Raw genomic sequence first — 24547 nt, 5'->3', positions numbered from 1 at the left:
CACAAGTGTTTCAGATCCCATTTTAAACTGTAGGTCCAGTCCCGATTAGCCTTACTGCGCATAAAGTGGACTTAAAACAACAAATCAATCAATCAATCATTAAAACATATTCTTGTGCTCATAATATGCAGAATGTATACGATTTACTTCTATGCCATGTACAAATATCAGTAGATAGTTCTTTCTCAGATAGCTTTATTTTCACCCCAAGTTTTATTCAAAAGCAGTCAATTTATTGATTGTAAAATTTGTGAAAGAGCTCACTTGAATTACTGCGTAAATAATTTGGCAGTTGCAAACACTGGTAGCGGTCAACACTTCTGGCGTAATTTGAGCTGGACCGACCAGGAAGCAGGGTGCAGGACCAAGGTCGGTCCAATCTTCCCTCCCTCCCTGAGAAAACTCTTCACGGGGGTGGGTGCAGAAATTCCACTGCCCCAACTCCCAATGTCAACTTTTTTTACGCGTTTTACATTTCGCGAAATCTAAAATAATTTGTAATATAATATGATATATATGGAATTTAGAACAGTGATAATAACTTCTTTTAGTTATTTTATGACTAACAATTATTATTATATTTGCAATCTTGTTTACGTGTTCATGAAGACAAATATTCGTTACTAGTTTTTGCTGGCAACGTACCCATAGATGAATCCTTCTGCTTTCGGTTGAACTCGGCTATTTTCGGGAATCACGCAAGCTCGGAAAGCACAGCTTTTTGTAGAAGCTTTGTGGACGGGTTCCACCAGAATTTCACGCTTCGCCATGTGACTCCTTCGGAGGCCTTATTTTCCCGCAGAACGGCTGCAAGCATTGAGGCTGGTGCTTGCTACAGAGCTGCTGGGGGAGTTTGCGGCCGCATTTTTTCGCGAAATCGAGTGCGATGGAAACTAAATACGGTTAGAACATTAAGTACATTAAATGATATTCGAATTATGCAAGCAGTGCTTGCATTGCTTGTACTATATCTTCGCCACTGTATACAGTTAAACACATCTGAACATTTACAGTTTTATTGTTCACATTGCACTCATATGTATGATACATATTTCATAGTACCAAAGATTGCACAGTTAATTTTCAACAGCCTTTTCTAGAATTCTCTAAACTTATTTTTAAAACTACACTACTCAAATTTCTGTTTACAAAATGCATAAAAATATATTAAAATATTATACAGTATAAGTAGCTCTCAGTCATATTAGCAGTATTTATTGTGGACAAATAAATATTGGTTTCTTCTTTGTAGCTGATCAGTGGTGATTCATTCATTCTGAGTTTTGGACTTATAACCAGTGTTAAATTTAATTACCTACATTTCGGAGGCTGATTCTGCCTCCGTCTTCAGGGTAGTAGTGTGTTAATCTAATAAATCAAAGTTCAGTCCCTGGACACACGATGTGTTTGGGGATGGTGTCTACATGGAGAGTGACAAATTGTTGCCTTGGGGGATTATTCTCAGTGACCCAGGCTCCACCTGCCCTGATGGTCATCTCAAGACCTGTTTTATATGTAAATTCCCTGGGAAGATTATATTGCGATGGCCCAGGCTCTACCTTGTCAGAAAATTGATAGTGCTGGAAATCCCAAAAAATGTAATATTCTTCTGTGCCACTTATGAGCAACTGTCAAACCCTGAATGGTTGTGGGTGTACAGTTCTCCCAGTGTGTGCGCTACATGGATCCTCGTTTGGATGCTGACTGGCCAAAGCAGGGTTGGAGATGTATCTGTAAAATGGTTTGTGTGTATATTTGCCGAAAATTTCACCAATAGTTTCTGTTGCCTTTTCTTGGGACTGTTCTTTTGATGTGTAGAAATATTCATGCATATCTATAAAACAAAACTCCACACAATACCAATGTTTTGCCAGCAAAAGAGGCAAGTTTTCTTCCGATGAACTAATATTTTGACCAAACGTATCGACAGCAGCCCTCTTGCACCACCTTCTCTCAGGAAACCGATATCAAGGTAAAACTGGAGAGAAGACATCCACTGAGTTAGAGTGCCTCTACCGCCATAGCCGTTATTACGTGTTTTGTTTCTCCTCCAAAGTGAAGCAACAGATGTGTCAGTATGTTATTGTTGGTGTGCCTGGTTTTGTTTTTATGGGCCCAGATTGATACAGGTAAAAAGACATGTGTACAGATGTTCATGCTACACTATGTGAGGACAAGGATTGGCTTTTTCAGTTCTGCAAAACACAACTCATACTCCCTCTTCTGCAAAAGTAATTTTGGACTTGTCTTTAGAATATTTCATAATTCATTCGCACGTAAGGCTGCATTCGGTCTTGGCACATGACGAGGAAACATGAAGTACAAACTTCACTGTCAACTCCTTACAGCAATATTTCTCTGTTATTGACATAGGCATTTCTTCAAGCCAAATATCAAGCAACAGACAAAATGTTAATAACAATAGTTTTTGTTCAACAATAAGAGCAATAAAACTACACTCAACTAACAAAAATTCAAATGAAAACAAAGCTATTTACATTCACTTCTCTTCATTCCATATCCTTTCACCAATTCTCTTTCTTGCTCTTTCGATTTATTTATCTAACAATAAACTCACTTATCTTCTTGCTTTCTTTCTGGTCATCAATTTTCCCCTAATACTTCTGTCAACGTTACTGCTTTATTTTTAGCCAACAGGTAAATTACATTCATCACCACATATCATTCACACCTCTCCAATAGGGCAGTGGCTAATGCTGTCGTTTCATATCAAGAGATTTCATTTTACATTCAAGTGCAGACATAATTGCACGGTGATGGTTACAATTTACACTGGAAATCTGGTCCCAATAGCCTTGGTATACATTGTATACTATACAACAAACAAACTTTGCGAAACTCCGGACAAATCATCCATATTTGGAACATATCTTTGGTTTTGTCTTTCATTTGTCATGATAAATAAAGGGATATGTTAACAATAAACATTTACCTTAACCCATTTCACTTTCATTTCTCACCACATGTGACATTACTACACTGTGGCAGTAGAACTATATACAGTAATGATTGGCTTTTAAAAGTACTACAGAAAGTTACTATAAAGTTTAATAACTAAAAAATATGGCATGTTTACAAACATTTTTCTTAACAATAGTACATAATTAATGTGGATATCTTACCTCCAAGAATACACACAAATTTCACAAGATATTTCACCTATTTGATAGATGAGACAGCTGTCTTTTTTTTCATGATCATTCTAGGAATGAAGCATGATGATATGGTTTACATATATCACAGCACGTTGCTATGGGATATTACTGTAAATATATACTATTTTCCAATACACAGCATGTCTGAAAAAGAACTTCGGGTTTCAAAGACAAGTATATTATTTTTGTTGCTGCATTCAATGGTGTTTTGAACATAATCCTGAAGCAACAACATGCAAGTTTTACTTCACACATTCCTCACCAGATAGCAGCAATGTCACGTAGCTGTTCATTGAAGCTGCTCAACCGATTCACAGGAAAATAGATGTCCAGAGCTCAGCAGATCCCATTCCTTGGCCACTACGAAGTCTCCGATTTGGTGTGAATGGATTCTTTCTTTTGGGGCTATATAAAAGACATTGTTGAGTTCTGTTCACTTTTATACACACATATAGACTAATTGCGACTGGACCTACAATTTAAAGTGGGATGTGAACCACTATATACCTCCACTGGGTATCAAACCCAGGACTCCTTGATTACAAGGCAATGACGTTACCACTATACCATCTGGGAGGCCCCATAAAAGACACTGTGTCTCAAGAAATAATCCAGTCATTTGACCACCGGCATCAAAGAATAACCAAAACCATAGATGACATTCTTATAGACTGAAGTGGGGTATCAGAGTGATGTCCGTAGGGCTGTAAATGGTGCGTACATTGAATTAAATTAAAGATAATGAAACTTTTAACATTGTACTTACATAAAGTATGTTACACACACACACACATATGATTCAGACTGTAATAAAATAACTTGAATTCAAAACCTCGAAGTTCTTTCTTGGACACCCTGTACTTGTACTCAGGGTGACATTGGAAGTACATCCCTACAAACATTAAGCCACAAAAAGCCAACCTCCATAGTACATTGGGTAGCTTCAAATCCTGGACAAGGCATAGACTTTTTTATTGTGTTTATTCCTTCATCTATGCCATAATCGTTATTCATTCTCATCGCCATGATTAACATACAGAAGTAGAAATATGATATAGAATAATCAAAATACAAAAGCCAGAAATTCATACAAAAATTTGATTTATAATAACTGTTTTTGGCAAACTTTGATTGAATTTCTAAGATTGTATTCTTTAATTTTCCCATACTCGTATTGTTGATTATCACTAACAATAAATTTCTACAAAAAATAGCAGTATAAATAAAATATACTTCAACTTGAAAACATCTGTCATCATTTTCTGCAACACCATGTGGTTTTAATGCAGAGGTATTTACCATGTTAGCCTAGACCAAACTAGATGCTTTGCAGGAGAAGAATGTTTGATGCACAATACATACTGAACCAGTCCTTCATTCATTGCTGAGAGTTGTATATCCCAAATCATCCTCTACCTTCTTACGCATTAAGAATGACACAATCCTGGAAATAGACAAATAAATAAGTTTAATCAATATAGCTATGGCATATTTTTAAAAAATACAAAATAGGGTTGCAAAGACAGCAAACAATTATTGCAAATTACACAAAAGCATTTGAAGAACTGAACTTTGAATTCATTTACAAAACATAAAAATTATATTAACAATTCTGAAATCTTTTGCATGGTTCATATCAAACAGAGGTGAAAATTGGAACAGATAAAGAAGGCAATGCTTGCATGAAAGCATACTAAAAATTCTTTGCAATTGTCCATATGACTGCCGAGGTTCACTTGGTGAACTTTGCTACATATAAAAATAATGCTCTTTCTATATATAAAGCAATACTGGCACATAAAAAATTAGCAGAAAAAACCAATTGAAAGATGGTTTTGGTGATGCAAGAACCATAAGACATGGCAGTAGTACACATGTACAGAGTGTCCGAAAAGTCACGCAACCTGGTGTTTACGACCGTTTAACGGAATAGCGAAACGGAACGAGAAGAAACGCTTTCTGCCAAGAGAATGCCCTGTATATTGGGAAAATTTAGAGAGACAAACATATGTAAGAACATGCATGTTTTAATAACAAATAAGCAAAGTGTTGCCAAAGGCGGAAAAAAAATATTTGCAAATCGTGTATATTGATACACAGAACTCACTGAGGTAAATTATTGCAACATTTCACAATACCAACGAACAATTTGGATGGCCATCTAATGAATTTGACAGAAAAATAACTTTGACGAAGTTTCAAAAACATTGCACAAGGGAATAAATGGGCTGTTCCAAAAATCGATGTTTTCACAATATTACGAGGGACACTGGCAACACTGTTGGTGTCACGTGTCACTAACAGACGTGTTTCACCTCAGGCTATCACACTAAGGCACTTTTAACGACAAAGGAGAAAGTTGGTTATTCTCGAACATATGCAATAAATTACATACCCTTGCAACCCTGACATGAAATAATGAATCACCATTAAGCGTAAAATTTTAGATATTGAAGCATTTACTTCTGGTGGCAGTCTGTACTGATAACATCTGCTGTTATCTTCTTTTTCGTAAGAATTGCTCTTAAAAATTGTTCCATTTTTTGTAAGGTACAATACATGCCATTGGGCTGCATTGATTTTTTTTCAAATTACATAACGTGGTTGTTATGGTCAAAGTAAGCAAAAAATGAAGCAAGTCACTACTAGTCTTCAGTTTCTTTGGCTTATTTTTCAGAAACCTACTAGAAGTGGATTGGTATTTTATGTACATAGTAACTAAGGCATGAATGCATGTTTCATGTTTACTTTCAACATTGGTTTTGGGTCCCCTTTTGAGGCATCTTGCAGTGTAGCAAATTTAAACTGTATGTCTATTCCCGATTGGCCTAACTACCTAACTAACTCTCCAGCCTTCTTAAACCCGAAAGTTCATGGCTGCATCAACACAGGCCTTCCATCTGTCCCTATCCTGAGCAAGATCTATATACTCTTTTCCATCCCTACCGATTTCCTTTAAGTACATCTCAACATTATCCCTCCATCTTCGTCTTGGTCTTCCTACTGGTTTCTTACCATCAGGTTTCCCAACAAGAATCCTGTAAACTCCTCTTTCCTCCCCCACTCGTGCCACATGGCCTGCCCATCTAAGTCTTCTTGATTTAATCATTCTAATAATATCTGGACATGAATACAAATTATGTACTTCTAAATTATGTAACCTTCTCCACTCACCTGTCTCCTCATCGCTTTTAGGCCCAAATATTTTTCTACGATCTTATTTTCAAATACTCTCAATTTATGTTCCTCTTTCAATGTAAGGGACCAAGTTTTGCATCCATATAATATACAGGCAAAATTACTGTTTTGTATATTTTAACTTTTAGTTTCTTAGATATTAAATGAGATGACAAAAGTTTATGAAGAGAGAAGTAACATGCATTTCCGGAATAAAGCCTGCTTTTTATTTCCTTTTTAATATAATTTTCATTTGTTAGTATTACTCCTAAGTACTTGAATTTGGAAACTGGTTCAAACGAGTTGTTACCAATAATTAGATTTTGATTATTACCTAACACTTGGTTTCGGCCTGTAAGCATATATTTAGTTTTCTCTTTGTTAACTTCCAAACCTATCTCTTTAGCTGCTTTGAAAAATATTTTAGCATTATTCCTATTTGTATTTACATCATCCCCCAGTAAGTCTACATCATCTGCATATGCTAACAACTGAGTCACACCATTTAATTTTAGTCCTTCGTTAGTTTCCTTTACCTTCCTAACAGCATATTCTAAGACAAAATTAAAGAGCAATGGAGATATTACATCTCCTTGTTATAACCCATCATGAACTGTAAATTTGTCAGACATATTAACATCCACACGAATTTTACTTTCTGTTTCACTGGTGCATACTTTTATCATATTAACAAGCTTCTTAGGTATTCCAAACTTGACTAATATATTACATAATTTATCTCTTTTGACTGAATCATATGCTTTTTTAAAATCAATGAATAACTGATGGACATTTTGATTATATTCCCACTTTTTTCTCAAGTGTCTGTCTTATATGAAAAATTTGATCTGTTACGTTTAAATCTACATTGATAATCACCTATAATTTCATTAGCAGATGGGGTTAGTCTTGCTAAAAGAACGTTAGATAATATTTTAAATGTTGTTGAGAGTAGATATATTCCACGGTAATTATTGTAATTTTATCACCTTTTTTAAACACAGAACAATTATGGATTCTTTCCACTGTTGAGGGATTTTTTTTGTTCCATATTAAACAAATTAATTTAGGAATTTGACATATTAATGAATTCCCACCATATTTAATGAACTCATCTGGGATTAAATCAATGCCAGGTGCTTTGTTATTTTTTAGCCTTTTAATAGCATCTTTAACTTCAGTCAAGTTAGGTTCTGGAACTAAAGGTTCTGCTGTGTGTACTTCATTTTCTTCTGATTGGCCTACCATGGGGTAAAAAGTGGGTTTGTCAAACTATTCTGTTAAACACGGTGATAAAAGACAGAACATTTGAGTCTTCAAAAATATCAGGCATAATAATACATCTAAAAACTCGGCACTTGGGATCCTCCCCATCACCATCTCTGTGGATCTGTGCCTGTCCACAAGAAATTCTCTCCATGGTGCAAAGTCCTTTGATAGCCAAGATGTGTGTTTTATTGAGTGCACTGGTTTTTAAGACTTAAGTAGTTTCCTCACTATAAAATTTTTGAAGCTGTCACCATGGGATCTAACCTGGGATCTGTTGTCCTAAACATCTGATTTTGCAGGAGCACAAAAAAACAAAAAAGAAAACAGTTACCAAATTGGTGTTCAATAAAGCACAGTCACGAATTTGCTACATCTTTTATATGTTGGTTATTTTATGTCAATTGATTGATTGACTTGCTTTATTTTACTTCACCTTTTGTGTCACTTTTGGCTAATTTGCGAAGATGGGGATGAGTGATGATATGATGAATGGACACTCACAAACATCCATGCCCAGGCCAGGACTCGAACCTAGGATGCCTGGCATCGTAGCACGATGTGCGAACCACTTCGCCATGGGGGCATGCATTTTATGTCAATTTCATGATGATGAGGACAATGATGATGAACTGATGATAGGACAAACACAACTCACAATTTGAACCTAGAATCTCTGGCATTGTGGCACATTACTTTACTTTAGAATCATATTGTTTGCTTGATTGTTTGACTTTACTTATTTTTACCACTTTTGCCACATTCTTGCCATGTTTGGCTACTTGTGAAGATGAGGATGAATGGTGATATGATGAGATACATGGAGAAACAATCTCAAACACAGAGACGACACAACATGAGTTCCACAGAGAATTGCACTGGCTGTGTGTCCAGATGCCAGAGCCTTGCCAGTCTGCAAAAATGCAGTCCAGGGTGTGAGGTTGACATTTGGGTGCTTTTGGGAAAGGTCACACCTTACACATCTGGGATCATATTGTGTCCATACCCTCAGAAAGAAATTCACAAATTAATAGTAATAAATGCTGAAATAGGTAAGTGTGGTAAAACATGGACTTACACAATAAAAACACAATCCAATGCGAAGAAGGATGCAGACACTAAGTAGATAGCACCTGGAAAAACTAGCAATGATGCATTGTAGATCGGAGTGTAAATTGAAGAAGCTGCCAGGGGACAAAGGGCTTCTGCAGATGATAGAAGGGAGAAAACTTTGCCTGCAATGAAAATATTATGAATTGTTAGAATTAGATTTCATGCAAATAACATTGTAATCATCTTTTTCCTGCAGTTGGATGGTCCTGATGATTGAGTTAGGAGTATCACTGTCAAGAAATGTACCTGAGCAATATGTCTTTTATAGTAGTCACTTGAAACTATCTAATATATAACAACTGCACATGAGAAGAAGGAATCTCCCCAATATATATTTTTAAAAAATTGTGATTTTGAATTGCATCAGAAAATTAATTTCATTAAAAAAAATCAATTTGAACCAATTTCATTTTCATGTTTAACAGTGAAGTTGATCAAAACCATATATTGATTAAAAATCAAATAGTTGATAAAAACGATACATTGATTCAAAATCAAACAGCAAAACTGAAATTGTGATAATCCTCATTCTGAATTTTGTCACGTACACAAACTGCATTGCTATTCTTTGAAATAAAGGACCATAGATGGCAGCATGCAAAAGGAACAACGGTTATATGAGGTGATGCATAAAGCAGTTTAGAAAGTGGGAAAGAGATGGCACCACCCAGGAGAACTTATACGATTGTAAATAGAGACAATGGAAAGAGCAGATATGATGAAATAGTGATTGTATATATTAATACTAATTATGAGGAAATAAATAAATAAATTTAACATAATAACAGGATATAAATAAGGAGAAAAGGGGAATTATCATTTAGTAATGGCATAAGTGATTAATATATAAAAGTAATGAAGTCGAGTTGTAATTTCGATTTTGTGTCTATTACAGTTCCCACGAACTGAGAGTTTCGTGTGGCTTTTGGGTTGTTTTCCCCTGGTGTAGCGCCATTTCACAGCAGCACCCAAGCACATTTGGAAGCGCATACACTGTAGCTCCAAGTTAAGGTTAGCGCCGGCTAGGTGGCGATCTTTAACTAACCCCTTTCTCTTTGTTTGTCTGGGGGATTGATTTTATTAATATTTCCGTCAATTTGGATCGACAAAGAAAAGAAAAGAAGAAATATTATTGATTACAAGAAGGAGAAGCCTTAGCGATTATAAGAAGAAGAAACCTTATTAATTGTATGAAGAAGGCACCTTAATCATTATAAGAAGGAGATGTAATATTAAACATAAGAAGAAGATGCTATATTGATTATAAGAAGAAGATGCCATATTAATTAAGAGGCTATAAGAAGAAGATGCCACATTAATTATAAGAAGAAGATGCCATATTAATTAAGAGGCCATAAGAAGAAGATGCCATAAGAAGAAGAGGCCATATTGATTACAAGAAGAAGAAGCCTAAAGAAGATTAGCTACAATAGAAGAATAATATTGTATAAAAGGATTTACAAAGATATTAATACTTGTATATAATTATTCAAGAATATAGTACAAATTGTACCCTCCGTAGTGGGTTAAATCTGTTGTTTCCTTTCATATATTCTTAGCGTTAGTCACCCTGATCTGTACCCAGAGGTATCTCATTGTTTCTACCCTGTGCTAAGCTGGCAGATGCTCACGTGAGAGGACGTGGTAATTTACTGTACAAAAAGAAGTATGAATGCCTACTACAGCAACATTAATAATTTTAAACCTTAAATATATCCTTACCCAATTCCTCACTTGATACCGTTTTTGACAAAATACTCCTGCACATAGGACTTATCACTCCGCCAACGCAGCCAAATGAAATTCCTAAAAATGAGAATTTTTTTGGCTAATTAACATAAAACAAATACGCAAAAATAAGAAACTTCAATCATGAAATATGTTGCATAAGAAGCAGTGGCGTATTTTGACTTGGTTTACTGCAACTTATTGATTGTATATATTTATTATATATTAATTAGACATAATAGAATTATAACACCAAAGCAGGCATGCAAATAAAATAAAAACACAAGTCCAACAATTTCAAGTTTTCCAGCAATTTCTATGTATATGCAGGGTAGTATTTGAAGGGGAGATGGGGGGATTTCCCCCTCTGGGTACTTGTGTATGGAAAAAGTTTGTCTACTGGAGGTATACCAGTTAACATGAGAGAATTCGCCAATGTTAAGATAAAAATGTACTTAAACAATGGCAAGAGTGGCTTGGGAATAAAACTTTATAACCAGTGGTGTGCCCAGGGAGATGGGGGGGGGGGGTAAGCAAAGACAACGATTTACTCCACGTGACACCACTGGTTGTAACAATTTTAATAAAAATAAAAAGAAGCAGTTGTACAATAAATCTTGTCAATAATGTTGTTTTTGAAACATAACAACTGTGAATGAAGCAAGAATTTTTAACATAAATATTATTATTTTAAATGAAGATGTTATCAAATTTTAATAATGGATCCCAAATATTAACAGACATGTCAGAATCATCCCCCTCTTTACAAAGATTCTTGATCTCCTCTGTAGGACTAAATTTCAAAGTAGGTGGTAGCTTGCCACATTTGTGAAAGAGAAAACTTCATAGTGAGTCTACATTGTCTTTCTTATTATTTAATTTCTTCCAGCATTCCTCTGCAATGAACGAAGTCCCACACATTTAAATCTAAGTCTCCAATTACTTTATTCTAAAACCTTTCTCTTTTTAATCATATGTTTTTCTCCATGTTCTTGGGTCCAAATTTGTGATGTCTAAATCATGTTTGTGCCATTGCCATTTTTCTTGATGCTTGCCCTACATATTTTTTTCCAACTATGAACACATGTTATACAATTTCCTATGGATTTTCCATGTGGTACTGTTTTTCTAATTTTGTATTCATTAAATTAACATTCCAAATTTCTTGGTGATTTAAAAACACTTTTGAAGTTAAATTCTCCCTGTGAGTGTGTGCCGAAGTACAATGTGAAATGAAGTTGTTGTGTGAAATATATAATTTCAGGCTCAGCCTGACATTAATTTCCAGGGAACAAGGAACAATACCATAAAAAAAACTCCCCTGCTGGCCACCCCATGTATACTAGTACAAAATTTAGTACCCTTAGTTATGTGGTTAATTTCTTTAAGGTTATGAATAAACATGACTTTAATTCATTAGCATGATCTTACCTATAAACATCATCCAAGGGTGTGTTGCTAATGCCACAAATATGCTTGATCCCACCTTGCTGGAGAACCCTATGAAGCTGACTATTCCTTCTGGTAATTTGAGCCACTTTACAAGAATCAGCATTCCTATAACAGTGCCTGCAAGAGAGAGAAAAGTGCCTTTATGACAGAAATTTTGAGAAAGAAGGATCTCAAACTTCATGTCATAAGCATCGAATTATAATATTAATAAAACAACACTGATATTTTTAAATAGCCCCTTACCTCTGATATGTAATTTTATTAAATTAAGTGCAATTAGGTATAATTGGCTATCATTTTAAGAATGAGAATGTGAGAATCAATAATATTTAGCATGCAATAACTTGCATTGAAGCTTTTTACAGCATATCTATAGATGACATCATTAATGAAACTGCCTGTGGGTTCCTCTTCCCCCTCAGTTGACACCTTCAATGAATTTTGAAGCGTATCCTGACCATCCTATTTCTTAATTTTGTCATCACCCTATTCAAGGTGATTATGTAAATTCATTCATTATTTTGACTTTTAATTATAAAGGGGAAGATAACATACTAATCTCATTCATTCATACTCACTATCAGAAGCTACAAAGGATACTACAGAATGTTTCTTCTTTTTTTGTTATGATGTACTTAAGTAATTATTATTTCATTATGTATCTTGACGTTTTCCATGCCCTTTTAAACAAGGGTCAATGGAAGAAAAAAATACTCTTAATTCATATACTGTGGCTTTCTATTTTCCAGAGGGGATCTCCTGGCCCCTGAGCCACCCTCTGAATTCATCACTGATGATGAGTAGAGGCATGCATATTTAGTTTTTAACAAAAACACAAAATGTGAAATAACACATTGTAATGTTAATTTTTCATGTTTCTGAAAGGTGTGAGGTGCATTTTCCTACCCTGTTTTGTCACGAAATGATGCAAAATGAACTGCAAAATGTGAAATAGACTCTTAAACACGAAATTTACCGTTTATATACCGACGCGACACTTTCTGAACTCTGAAGTATCCTGTGATATATGCAATTCATGGAAAATTGATTAATTCTGCTGCAAATATTTGAGAAGCAAATATGGACCCCTTTATACAGGAATAAACTTAATATCCTGGTAATAATTTAATGTGCTATTAGAAGGGGGTATGTTTATTTTGTGTAGTAAGTGCAGTTTTTAAATTAAATTTGGGATTACATTCACATTTTTAAAACCAAAATGTCATTTTAGATACTGCTTTTTCACCGCTATAACAGTGAAATTTCATTTTATTTACCGCTTTTGAACCCGAAATTCACTGCTTTTGATTTTTATTTACCAAAAATATGTGCCTCTAATGATGAGTGATTAGATCGTCATCTCCTGACAAGGAGGTGGTATTTCCAGCATAATTTGGTCAATAAGATGCTCATTTAAATGTTTTGAGCATCAAAATGGTTATTTTTAAGCTAAACCTCAGTTACTTTTGAGAATAATGTATGGATTTTAATTGGTGGACAATGGAAATCCGTAAATTGCAATTAACTTACCGACTACTACTATCACAGAGTTAATGCTGTTGAAGAGGGTGTAGTCATGGACACTCCAGCCGAATTTTGTTTTTGTGTACAAATAAGCCACTGTTGATTCACCTGCAACAAAAAAATAATAAGCTTTCCATAGTTCTTAGGTGAGCAAATGAGAGGGACAGGTAATAGCTATGTAAATGTCTTAATGACAATTTTTATGTCAATTGTTTTATAGATATTTTATTTTCATGAGGAAGGGGAGGACACACAGCTATATGTGCTAGAAAGTGGCCACAAGACCAAAAGTGAACATAGCACTGCTTCAGTTGTTATGTATTTAGATGCACATTGGGGACAAGTGTACTCCAAACATGCGACATGCATTGACTTTACAATATTACGTCATTTTGAAAATGAAACAGAAAATTGCAGCTGATCTTAGAAGATATGCAAAGACAGAACATTTTGTGTAAGGCTTGGGGGACAGGTGTACCTCATGTTACTTAACCAGCACAAATTTACCCACCAAACAGAGGGTTATAATCATATGGTCAACAATGATCCGGGACCCTGGATTTTGCTCTGAAACAAATTACCTTTTCAGTTTAATTTCACAGACTGCATGATTAAAAATATTAACACATTGGAACTTCAAATATATAACTATTAATGCACTTTTGTAGAATCGCCATGACAATATTTTTTGGATGATCCGGAAAGTTTAATTTCTAACAACAACCTTTTGTCCACAAAAAATATGCATCAATGATGCAAAATACATTTCAATTTTTACCACTAAGTAAGTTCATAATAGTTAATAAAACATTAAAATACTGACCAAGGCAGAATTTATTGTATAAAAAATATATGGAAAGGATGGAAACGTTACCTTTTTAGTATATATATTTTTTATACAATAAATTCTGCCTTGGTCAGTATTTTAATGTTTTATTAACATGGAAGCAAGGCTTAACAGTGTTATTCATAATAGTTGTGAATGTCAATTTTGGACAGTCACATGCATAAATTTAGGATATTTTGACTCTGCAAGCATGTCAGTCAATATACACTAAAGAATAACTAGACTGTGGAAAAATATTCAACTGATGATTTTCATAGTTTCTTTTTCTGTTTAGCCCTATAAAGTTCTATCAGCACTACTTGCGAGTGGCATATTCTCCATGTTACCATGTTTACCACCGGTAAAGTAAAGTTGGGCCGCACACATTCTCATCTCGGCCATTTTGGAGGTGATGTGATCAGTAGCATGCTCCAGCTGCCTTTACCCCCTTAATAGCCATTCATTTGAGGCTGGGTGAGCTACAGAGCTGCTTTATGCAGGGACAAGACCGGAGGTAGTCAGACACCCTACCCACTAGACCACTGTGGCAAAACCAACTTTTTTTCTTATATTTTTACACATTTAAGTTTAATATATTGGTAATTGATCATTATATGTATGTTATACAAACTATTAAAACCAACCTCTAAACCAGAATTTAAATTTAAAAAATTAAAGAAGTTAAAGACTGGTTTATGTACGCCACTGATCGTTCATTGCACCTTTCTGACAACCAGGTTTCCTCCCTGACTGTACATGGGTAGGCAAGGGAGGCAAAGAGAAAGTGGGCGTGTGGCTATTCAAAAAACACAGCATGCACGTTCAGTTCCACCACTACAAACAGTGTTGGCGAGAGAACACTCCTTGTCTCTTACTGCTTTCTGTGTCATACTTGGCAGTGTGAATACAAGAAGAGAAATTTCCAGATTGAATTTTTGGTGAAAAGGGAAATCTTATGAAAAATATTGAAATTGCCACAAAGTTTGAAATTGTTGGTCACCTGTTTTTGTTTTATTTGCATGCTTGCATTGGTGTTTTATTTCCATTATATCTAAACAATCTAGATGGGGTGTTAATAAATATATACAATAAATAAGAATTGCTGAAGCAAACCAGATCAAATTTTCAGAATATGCCACTGCTACTTACCCTCTAGTGTCAAAATGCAGGAGATCAAAACAAAGAGAATCATGAATATGCAGGCTCTGCGGCCCCCTCTCCTTTGTTTAAAGCACGTCTTCACCATGTCTATCACATGGTGGATGGTTAGAAAGTCTCTGAAAGCTCCACATGGTCGTCTTCTCTCAGTCACTGATATATTAACAGATTCTTTCAGAAAGAAGGCAGTGTATATCACAGCAAGAAGGGATGATACTCCGCTGATTAGAAAAACAGCAAAGTAACCACCCCAGGCAAGTATATAGGAACTGGCAACAAGACCTAGCGTTATTCCAACAAAGAATGTGGCCTCTACAACTCCCATTCTCAAAGCACGCTTCGATTCATCCGTAACATCACTAATGTAGCAGAACAGCCCCGTAAAAGTGGTGGCCATGCCACCTGTTAAAGCTATAGGTATACTTCCAAGCAGTAGATACTGTGGTTCAAGGTCATGGAAGGTGCTGAGACCTAGGAATGTGAAGTACGTTCCAGCGTACCCGAAATATGGTAATGTCAGAAGCAACTTTCGCCCATGGTGGTCACTCCATGGGCCCAAGAAGAGAGATGCCAATGCTGGGAGGGCCGCTTCTATCACATTTTTGTAGGTTAGAAGGATAGTGGTCTTTGGTTGGACTATTGCCTCCTCCACTGGGTAAGCAGACAAATTGGAACACACTGAGCTGTTGTAGCCCATTTCTATTGAGCAAACTTGTCCCAGGAATAAGTTCTGGATCACCACCTGGGAAAGAGTTAGTCCAAAGCTGAATAGTAAAGGTGCTGGTTCGATCAGTGTAGTCTGAAACAAACATTTTTTCTTTGTTCTGCTGACCACTAACGCATTTGGTTCATTGTCTATGCCATCCTCCAACCTTGCATGACCATTCGCAGCCATGATAAGGCCTGCAAATAAAAAAAAGAACAATTAGTAAAGCTCACAAACACTCAAAAGTAAGGTAACATTTATTATAGTTGAAGTCCTGATTCGAATGCCACCTTACTTCAAAGAAAGTCCTGAAAGATAACAACCCATCCATCATGTCCGCATGGAGCCATGTATATCCTTCTCCTCAAACCCTTCCCAGATACAGCGTCCGTTTTAGGAACTGACAGCTCTTGTCAAGTCCACCTGGAGTAAATGAGATGTTAACAATTCAGTTTCTTTAGAGATTTCTTAACGTGAGGTTGCTGTTGTGTTATTGTGATATGTTAATTGTTATACAATGTGGAGACCTTAGGAGTATAATGTCGCAGTGAATGAACGGATGTCTTAAACACTGCATGTAAAAGTGACAACAATGCTTTTGAGAAAAACAGGTGCTTTCGAAAACAGATACGCATCTGGTCCGCTTCATCTCAAACTGTCAAAGATACCGAACTGGCGTTCGAATCAGGACCGACTATACCTTAAATGAGCCATTACCGTTCCAATATTCAACTGAAAGGATACAGTCGTAACAATCCATAGAAGCATTTGAATGGCCCCCTACCCTCGCAAGTAAATTATGCAGGCCCTTAGTAAAAAAAAAATCTTGGAGAATAGCCTAATCCTAATGTACAACCAGGCACACAGCTAGGGGGAGGGCTAAGAGGGCTGAAGCCCCTCCCCCAGAAATCCTACAAATATGTAATTTACATAATGTATGGTGGTAATTAATTTTACTTCCTTAGCAGGATGAAACATCTTATATAATAAGTTGAAATATAATGAGAAATTCATTTTCAGGGCTTCTACCCAACCACTTTTTGGCCTTTAGATCGTGGCTGCTCATAAGGGATAAGCTATGGGGCTCACATAGGCATGAATGATGCCAAAAGGCATGGCCGCATTTAGAGGGGCGGTTTCTAGGGTTCAACCCTCCCCCACCCCGAAACTTCTCACATGTTGGATTCATGGAAGTTCAGAAACCAAAACCCGTAATTCATTTTCAAAAAAATATTTGAAGTTTCACAGAAATACAACAAGGAGACAATGTTGAAACGATCCAACTAGAATTTTCATACATTTGGAATTCTGAAACTTGAGTGACATAGTATTTTATCTCGGAATTGCAGCCCATCCGCGAGACCCCTCCAATTTCTTCATCTGTCCTCTTTCCAGTATTATTCCTGGGTCAGACTGAAAATTCCCTTATGACTGTCCCAAAATTACTTTCCAACATTTAAATTCTCTATCCGATAAAGTTTAAAATCCTCTTTGATAGGAGTTTAAATCTCGGATCTCCAGTTTCGTAGGGCGTTATGGTCGCGATTGCGGTTAGAATACATGCACCGTGCTAAGTTTTTGAAATGAATAACTGGTTACATAGTTTTCAAAATTCCAAAAATTAAGTTTTAAGTTCAAACAACCAAAACTTTGTAACTAAAATTTCCATCTAACTTTTAAAGCATTTTCTTGAAGGTATTTAAAATTTAATAACAAAGTATAATAATTGTGCATTTCAGTACACACGTATGAAACGTAAAAAAACCTTGTACTGGATATTCACTCATCTTCTGCTGGACTGAGTAAGCCTCCTCAAGGGTACAACAACAGCATAATAATAATAATAATAATATTGTTATTATTATTTTGGAATAAAATTGGTTTACAATTATGATATTTTAATTATTGTCATTATATATTTATTGTTATTATTTCTATTATCCAAATTTCTGGGGACACCCAAGAGAACAATTATAAATGAACTCCCCCCAAAAAAATTTCCTGCCTACGGCCTGCCGCCGTCAAGGTAGTACAAAATTGCAAAATTGTTTAATGGAGTTGAGTATTCACGAAACTATGACCAATAATATCTAGATAACAGCGAAAGCCAATCACAGGAAAATTCACGTGAATGCTCTAGAAGGAATTTCAAAGCTGATGTGTTTTTTTATATATTTTGGAATATCACAGTGATTTTTCGAAAGGAGAGAAAAATTCGAAAAAAAAAACTGCCCTGGTTTCTACCATCCCCCTCCCCAACCTTTCCGAGGCAAAAGACAAGAAATGGTGTCCTAAATTTAGTCCATCCATCCTACCTCCCATAGATACCCGCAGAAAACTTCGCAATGGGAGTCAATATCGGAATTCCTAAAGAGGTGAAGTATTGATTATGTGTCACCAGAAGATTTTTTTTTTTTAAGAAAGAGGGGACAGGAGATATATGAAGGAAGCTGTACAGAATTAGAGAAAGAAAGAAAAATAAGTCAGATACAGGGAGAAAGAGAAAAGAGAAATAAAGAAAGAAGCGAGATATGCAGAAATAGAAAGTAAAAATAAAATGGAGTGACAAAGAGAGGGGGTAAAAGAAGAAAAATCGACACAGAGAAATAAGGCAACAAAAGGGGTACGGGTATTTTGATCCACGTAGAATTTGCGCCGGGATGGATTTTGCGTTAAGTGTTGCCAACCCCACTTACACTCCTTTACCTGTTCTACTCATTTTTTTCTAGGAATAGAATAGGGTAAGCCAATAAAAAAAACACCTGTCACTTTTCCATAGGAATAGAATAGAACTACACCTTTCACTTTCCCTGTGAATAGAAACACATGGAAACTACCAAGGGGAAGCCAAGGCTCATTCGCCAGGGGCATCAATTTCGCCTCAAGAGGAGAAAAAAAAGGTAAGTTTCTTTAAAAATTGTAATAATAATCTCTTTCTTGTTTTGTTGTAATTAATAGAATTAATTAATAGAAACCGTACACCATATAACCATTTTTTTAATGTTATTTCAGACTTACCCGAACGAGAAGAGGGGATGTCCGGCGACAATATTAACAAATGGAGAAACAATTATTTCGCAAAAGGACCATACCTGTGTACCAAATATAGCAGCAGCTGAAGTGAGGAAGGCACTGACTAGTGTTGCCCACGGGACGAGACGGGACAGGCTTTTAAAAATTGGAGACGAGTCGAGATTGACCATGTGTCATAAGACAAACGAATATTTTCGAGACGAGACAGCATTTCCACGATACTCCACGAGACGAGACAGGCCAAAGTCTCGTCTCGTGAGCAACACTAGCACTGACTGTTTGTAGGATGAGAGTACGGGAAGATGTAGGTGTACCTGTTCCCGAAGTGTTCTCACAAGAGATGAAAGCTGTTCAGGATAACAGTTACGAAATGGTTACCGAACTTCCCCTGTATTCGTCGGTAAAGTCGGGCTTGAACAATCTACGGAAAGCCTCTCTGGGTGTCAGGCAAGAACCCGAGAAGGCAGAGGACATTATCACCCCGGAGGAACAAATGAGGTTTAAGAATTATGATTTCTAATGTATGTAACTTGGAAATATAAGCAACAAGTATGATTCCGCATTAGTATGTGTTTATTTATTATCTTCGACGATTTGGGGTATTTGATTTCAGGTTGGCAACAATGCATCTTCGGACCAACTTCCCCATTCATCACGGTGTTTCCACGGTTTTTCTTGTTGGCGGAAGTTACACCGGCGCAAGTTGCACGGAGCCAACGAAAGAGAGGGTGAAGAGAAAAAAGATAATATAGATGGATTTGATTCAGAAAATCGGATGGGAAAGTAGTCCAGAGTCAGAATTTTATATCAGAGGGGGAGGGGGACAGATCATCCCTTGTCAGCATCTGCCACCTAAAGGCGAAAAAGTGGGGGAGCAGCAGCTCTGCAAATGAATTTCTCACTATATTACAAATTTATTGTAAAAGATGTTTAATCCTCCTAACATAGTAAAATTAAGTGGCCTCTCCGATGGCGCAGTGGTAGCGTAGTTGCCTCGTAATCAAGGGGTCCCGGGTTCGAGGCATATAGTGGTTCGGATCCCACTTTAAACTGTAGGTCCAGTCCCGATTAGCCTTGCTGTGCATAAAGTAGACTTACGAGGGTCACTATTTATATTTTGAGCCTAACAATGAAAAAACAGGAATTTGGCATTGAAAACTGCTTTATTGTTTTTCGAAGTATTCTCCTTTATGGTCAATACACTTTTGCATTCGTTCGAACCATTTGTCAAATCAGTTTTTCCAATCTTCTTGAGACACCTCCATAATATGGTTTTTGAACGTATCAACGGCGTCTTCCGCCGACGAAAATCGTTGTCCACGCAATTTATTCTTGACATTCGGGAACAAGAAGAAGTCACTGGGTGCCAAATCAGGACTGTACGGCGGATGACCCATCAATTCGATTTTTTGACTGTTCATAAAGTCGGTTGTTAGACGAGATGTGTGACAGCTGGCATTGTCTTGATGAAGAATGATCCGACGGCGTTTGTTTGTTTTCCGTATTTGACCGAAGACCTCTGGCAAACAAATTGTTGTGTACCATTCAGAGTTGACCGTTCTACGTTCCTCTAAAGGCACAGTTGCCACATGACCAGTTTTCCCGAAGAAACAGGCGACCATTTGTTTCGATGTGCTTCGAGCGCGAACAACTTTTGTTGGATTGGGTTCATCTTGAAACACCCATACAGTCGACTGCTGTTTACGTTCCGTCTCATATGCATATATCCATGATTCGTCACCTGTTACAATCTTATATACGTCTTTTGAAGCACCACGATTGTATTTATTGAGCATTTGTTTGCACCAATTGACTTGAGCGTCTTTTTGAGTTTTTGTCAAATTGTGTGGGATCCAACGAGAACATACCTTTCTCACAGCTAAATGATCATGTAATATTTTATATATGCTGGTGGAACTAATGCCTATGGTTGCCTCAATCTTCACAGTATGTCACATGACGATCTTGCAGTATTAGGTTTTGCACAGCATCAATGTTTTCTTGAACAACAACTGATTTTGGACGACCTTCGCGAATCTCGTCGGTGAGCGAATGGCGGCCACGATTAAATTCGTTATACCAGCGTTTCACACTGGCAAAGGATGGGGCTTCATCGCCAAACGTGGAAGTAAGTTGATCGATGCACTCTTGTCTTGATAATCCACGTCGAAAATCGTACAAAATCATTGCACGAAAATGTTCACGAGTTAATTCCATTTTATTGTTGTCGCGCAATCTCCAAGGCAACATAAACAACACAAATGAAGCTATTGACAAAACATTTGAAGTACGTTATGGTCAATAATGCCAGACGATTCCGTGCAAACGTCAAATCGCGCCTAACTTCAATCAGTGTTGCCAAGGCTCAAAATATAAATAGTGACCCTCGTAAAACTCAAACCCTAACATAGTAAATTTAATTACCATTATAGATCATATAAATGAGATATTTGTACGATTTCCCTGGCGACTGTATATATTAGGGAAGTAGGTTTAACATAGTGGTGCACTTGGGGGGGGGGTGCATGTAGCCATTTGTTTGTTTCACATATTTACTTTTTTATTTTTAAAACAATTACGCTACATATATGCACACATAGGCATAAAAACACTCTTTTGGAAGCTGTTTAAAGTGGTGTGTTTCACCTACGTCATAAACTGTTGCATTCTGGGATCGAGCACCCATGATTGAGGCCGGTTCTTGTAAGCACACGGAATTCAAGCGGGCGGCCGGGAGATTTGCCCCTTGTTTACGATGGTTCATTGTGAGGTATTCGGTTGTCTAACAGAAACTCACGTTTATCCTCCAATTTTTCGAGGAAGAACAGAAGCTGCGCTTCACGTCAAGGAACTCAATAATTGTTGGTCAGAAGATTGGCGAGAATAAATTGTGCCAACATTAATGAACAAGCAAAGCAAACATTACAGACTGTGGAGTGAACATTTCCTCTCAGGAAAGTTCATATATCACCTTTCTCTGTGACTTTTAGTACAAATGGATCAAGCTGGTGTGTTTAATCATACTTGCAAGTAGTGTTTCTTTGTTTTTGTTTGGTAGAAAGGTGCTGATACTTCCGATAAATTTGACGATAAAAATGATAACTTTCAACGTTAAATTCATCTTGATAATTTTAAGTTTGTACTTGATTATTTATTTCGTTCGTTAACACAAACTGTTATTAATTTTTAGCCGACCCATGAGAAAAGGTGCGTACTGTCAGAAAAAAACACTGCTTGATCAAAACATATTTACGCATATATTAAAGTATCCCAAATTAATTTGGTTTATTTTACTTCGCTTTTCTGCCAGTTTTGGCTAATCGTGAAGACGAGGCTGAGTGATGATATGATGAAATTGATTAAGGGACACTCAAAAAGAAAACACATGCCCAGGCCAGGATTCGAACCCGGGATCACTGGTATCGTAGCGTGCTGTGTTAACCACTCCGCCATGAAAGCCACCATATCCAAAATTGTTAAAGCAAGCAGTGAAATTACTGTTTTTGAGCAACTCATCATTTTAAGTTACAGCGCCTGAACAAACCTTAAAGGGAAACGGAGACGATAATGGCAGAGCCTTGAAAATATTAGTAAATCTGTACTGGATGTAAATATTTCAAGCAGAATCCGAACCACTAATAAATACGAAAACGAATTGATTCCAGGTAGCTGGGTCAAGTAATTAAACACACGTGAACAAAAGTTGGCCAAATGCGTAGGCCCCTTTTAATTTCGTTATCGTCCAGTTTATATGGAATTACAACGCAAAACTCGCCATATATTTTTGTGTCGACTGTGCAAAGAGCTTGAACACGAAAAATTACCGCCATTTCCAGATGGCACAACATTGTCATTAATTGTATGCAATGTTACCGAAATTTACACAGTAGGCTACTAACAACAAACGTACAGTTGGCGCAGGTGTAACGAACGCTACGTGCAAAGAAAATGGATCCCATTCTCCTACGTGGTGGTATTTCCTTGCAGACGACAAACAACTCGGCCGCAAACATGGCGGCGGTGCGAATTCTGAAGTCACATAAACCCACATACAGTATAATAAACATTACCACTTTTTCTTTTTACTTTTTAGCGAACTTCAGTCCCAAAACCACGTCCTTCGCTGCGCCCATAATTCAACGCAAAGTCACTCATATTTCCCTATAAATATGAAAATATAAATAAATTTACTGCTTTAGTGCATAGTGATGAACTTCTATTTTTTCTGCGAACAAAGTCATCCAGGCCCCTCACTTAATCAAATGGTTAGCGTTCTTACGCTTGATGTGCGAATCGAGTTCTATCACAGGTGGAGCTACAAATTGTGGCAGGTGGCACATGTGGCTTTTGAAAAACAATTCTTAATCTGAGAGTAAAGCGAAAAGAAGTTTTTGGCACTGCAAGACAGCCCTCGTGTAAGGGCGAACTTCATAGTTCACTCTATTTCCTGTTTTATGTGCCAAGTTTCTGCCCTTGAAGGTGATGCAAAAGAGGTTTGTATCCTTGAGTATTGAACGCTGCACTGTTCAAATATGAGACCGTCCCGCTGGACGAGAGGTTGAGGGATTCCTGCATTGATAAGTTAGATTTTGAGTTTATTTGTTTGGCTTGTTTTCTTAAGTCAACTTTATGCACAGAAAGGCTAATCGGGACTGGAACTACAGTTTAAAGTAGGATCCGAACCACTGTACAATGTACCTCCATCGGGTTTCGAACTCTGGACCTTAGATTTGGAGTTAGTAAGTTAGCAACATTAGCGGTTAGAAAGTTATGCACACATGTTTTCCACGTTGTTCGACTAGCTCTATGTCTATTCCAGCCTTTCGAAATTTATTTCCGATTCAGAGGCTACCCCCTGATAGATTGCCGATGTTAGCGTCTACGCCTTCTAGTAGCCAGAGGCGTATATTCGGGGCTATCTAGGCTATCTGCGAAGCCCAGACTCAATGAATAAAATACACAAAAAAATATCTATCAGAAAATGTGCATAAAATTGTTCATTTCAATAAGAAGATGAACCTGATTTCTTAGAGGAGTTGGAAACATTGCCCGCTTTCTTTGAATTCGCGAGACGGTTGGCCCAGCACCGGCGGGCAACTCCACGGGGATGAAGGGTAAGCTTGACAGGGCCCCGATCAATTTTTCCCAGTATGTAATTTCCCCAGTATCGGGAAATTGTGGAGCCAAACTGTTACAGGGGAGAGAACAGGGTTGCATATGGCGGGGGAAAACCCCTCTGAACTCAACAGTCTGGGTCAATGTTGCAAACCAATTTTTCCCAGCATGTAATTGTCCCAGGAATGGGGAATTTTGAAGCCAAATTATCGCAACCAAGGGGAAAGTTGTCACATGGCAGGGACAAGAACATAATTGAACGCTACAGAGGAG

General features: G+C 36.9%; 1 protein-coding gene across 1 annotated transcript in view; it reads right to left on the bottom strand.

The window, feature by feature from the left end:
• Positions 1-1011: 1011 nt before the first annotated feature.
• The window catches only part of LOC145986754 (putative peptidoglycan muropeptide transporter SLC46), a 76315-nt gene continuing 52779 nt past the window's right edge, over positions 1012-24547 (bottom strand). The window contains exons 2-7 of the mRNA XM_083121136.1: positions 15412-16323; positions 13443-13544; positions 11892-12029; positions 10455-10538; positions 8698-8854; positions 1012-4620 (exon numbers count right to left, since the gene is read on the bottom strand). Coding sequence (XP_082977262.1) covers positions 4551-4620; positions 8698-8854; positions 10455-10538; positions 11892-12029; positions 13443-13544; positions 15412-16315 — 1455 coding nt within the window. The 5' untranslated portion in view covers positions 16316-16323 and the 3' untranslated portion in view covers positions 1012-4550. The remainder of the gene's footprint in view (positions 4621-8697; positions 8855-10454; positions 10539-11891; positions 12030-13442; positions 13545-15411; positions 16324-24547) is intronic.

The sequence above is a fragment of the Lepisma saccharinum genome, chromosome 4, assembly GCF_977018435.1.
Source record: "Lepisma saccharinum chromosome 4, izLepSacc3.1, whole genome shotgun sequence".
Lineage (NCBI taxonomy): Eukaryota > Metazoa > Arthropoda > Insecta > Zygentoma > Lepismatidae > Lepisma > Lepisma saccharinum.
This window is presented reverse-complemented; position numbering and strand designations above follow the sequence as displayed.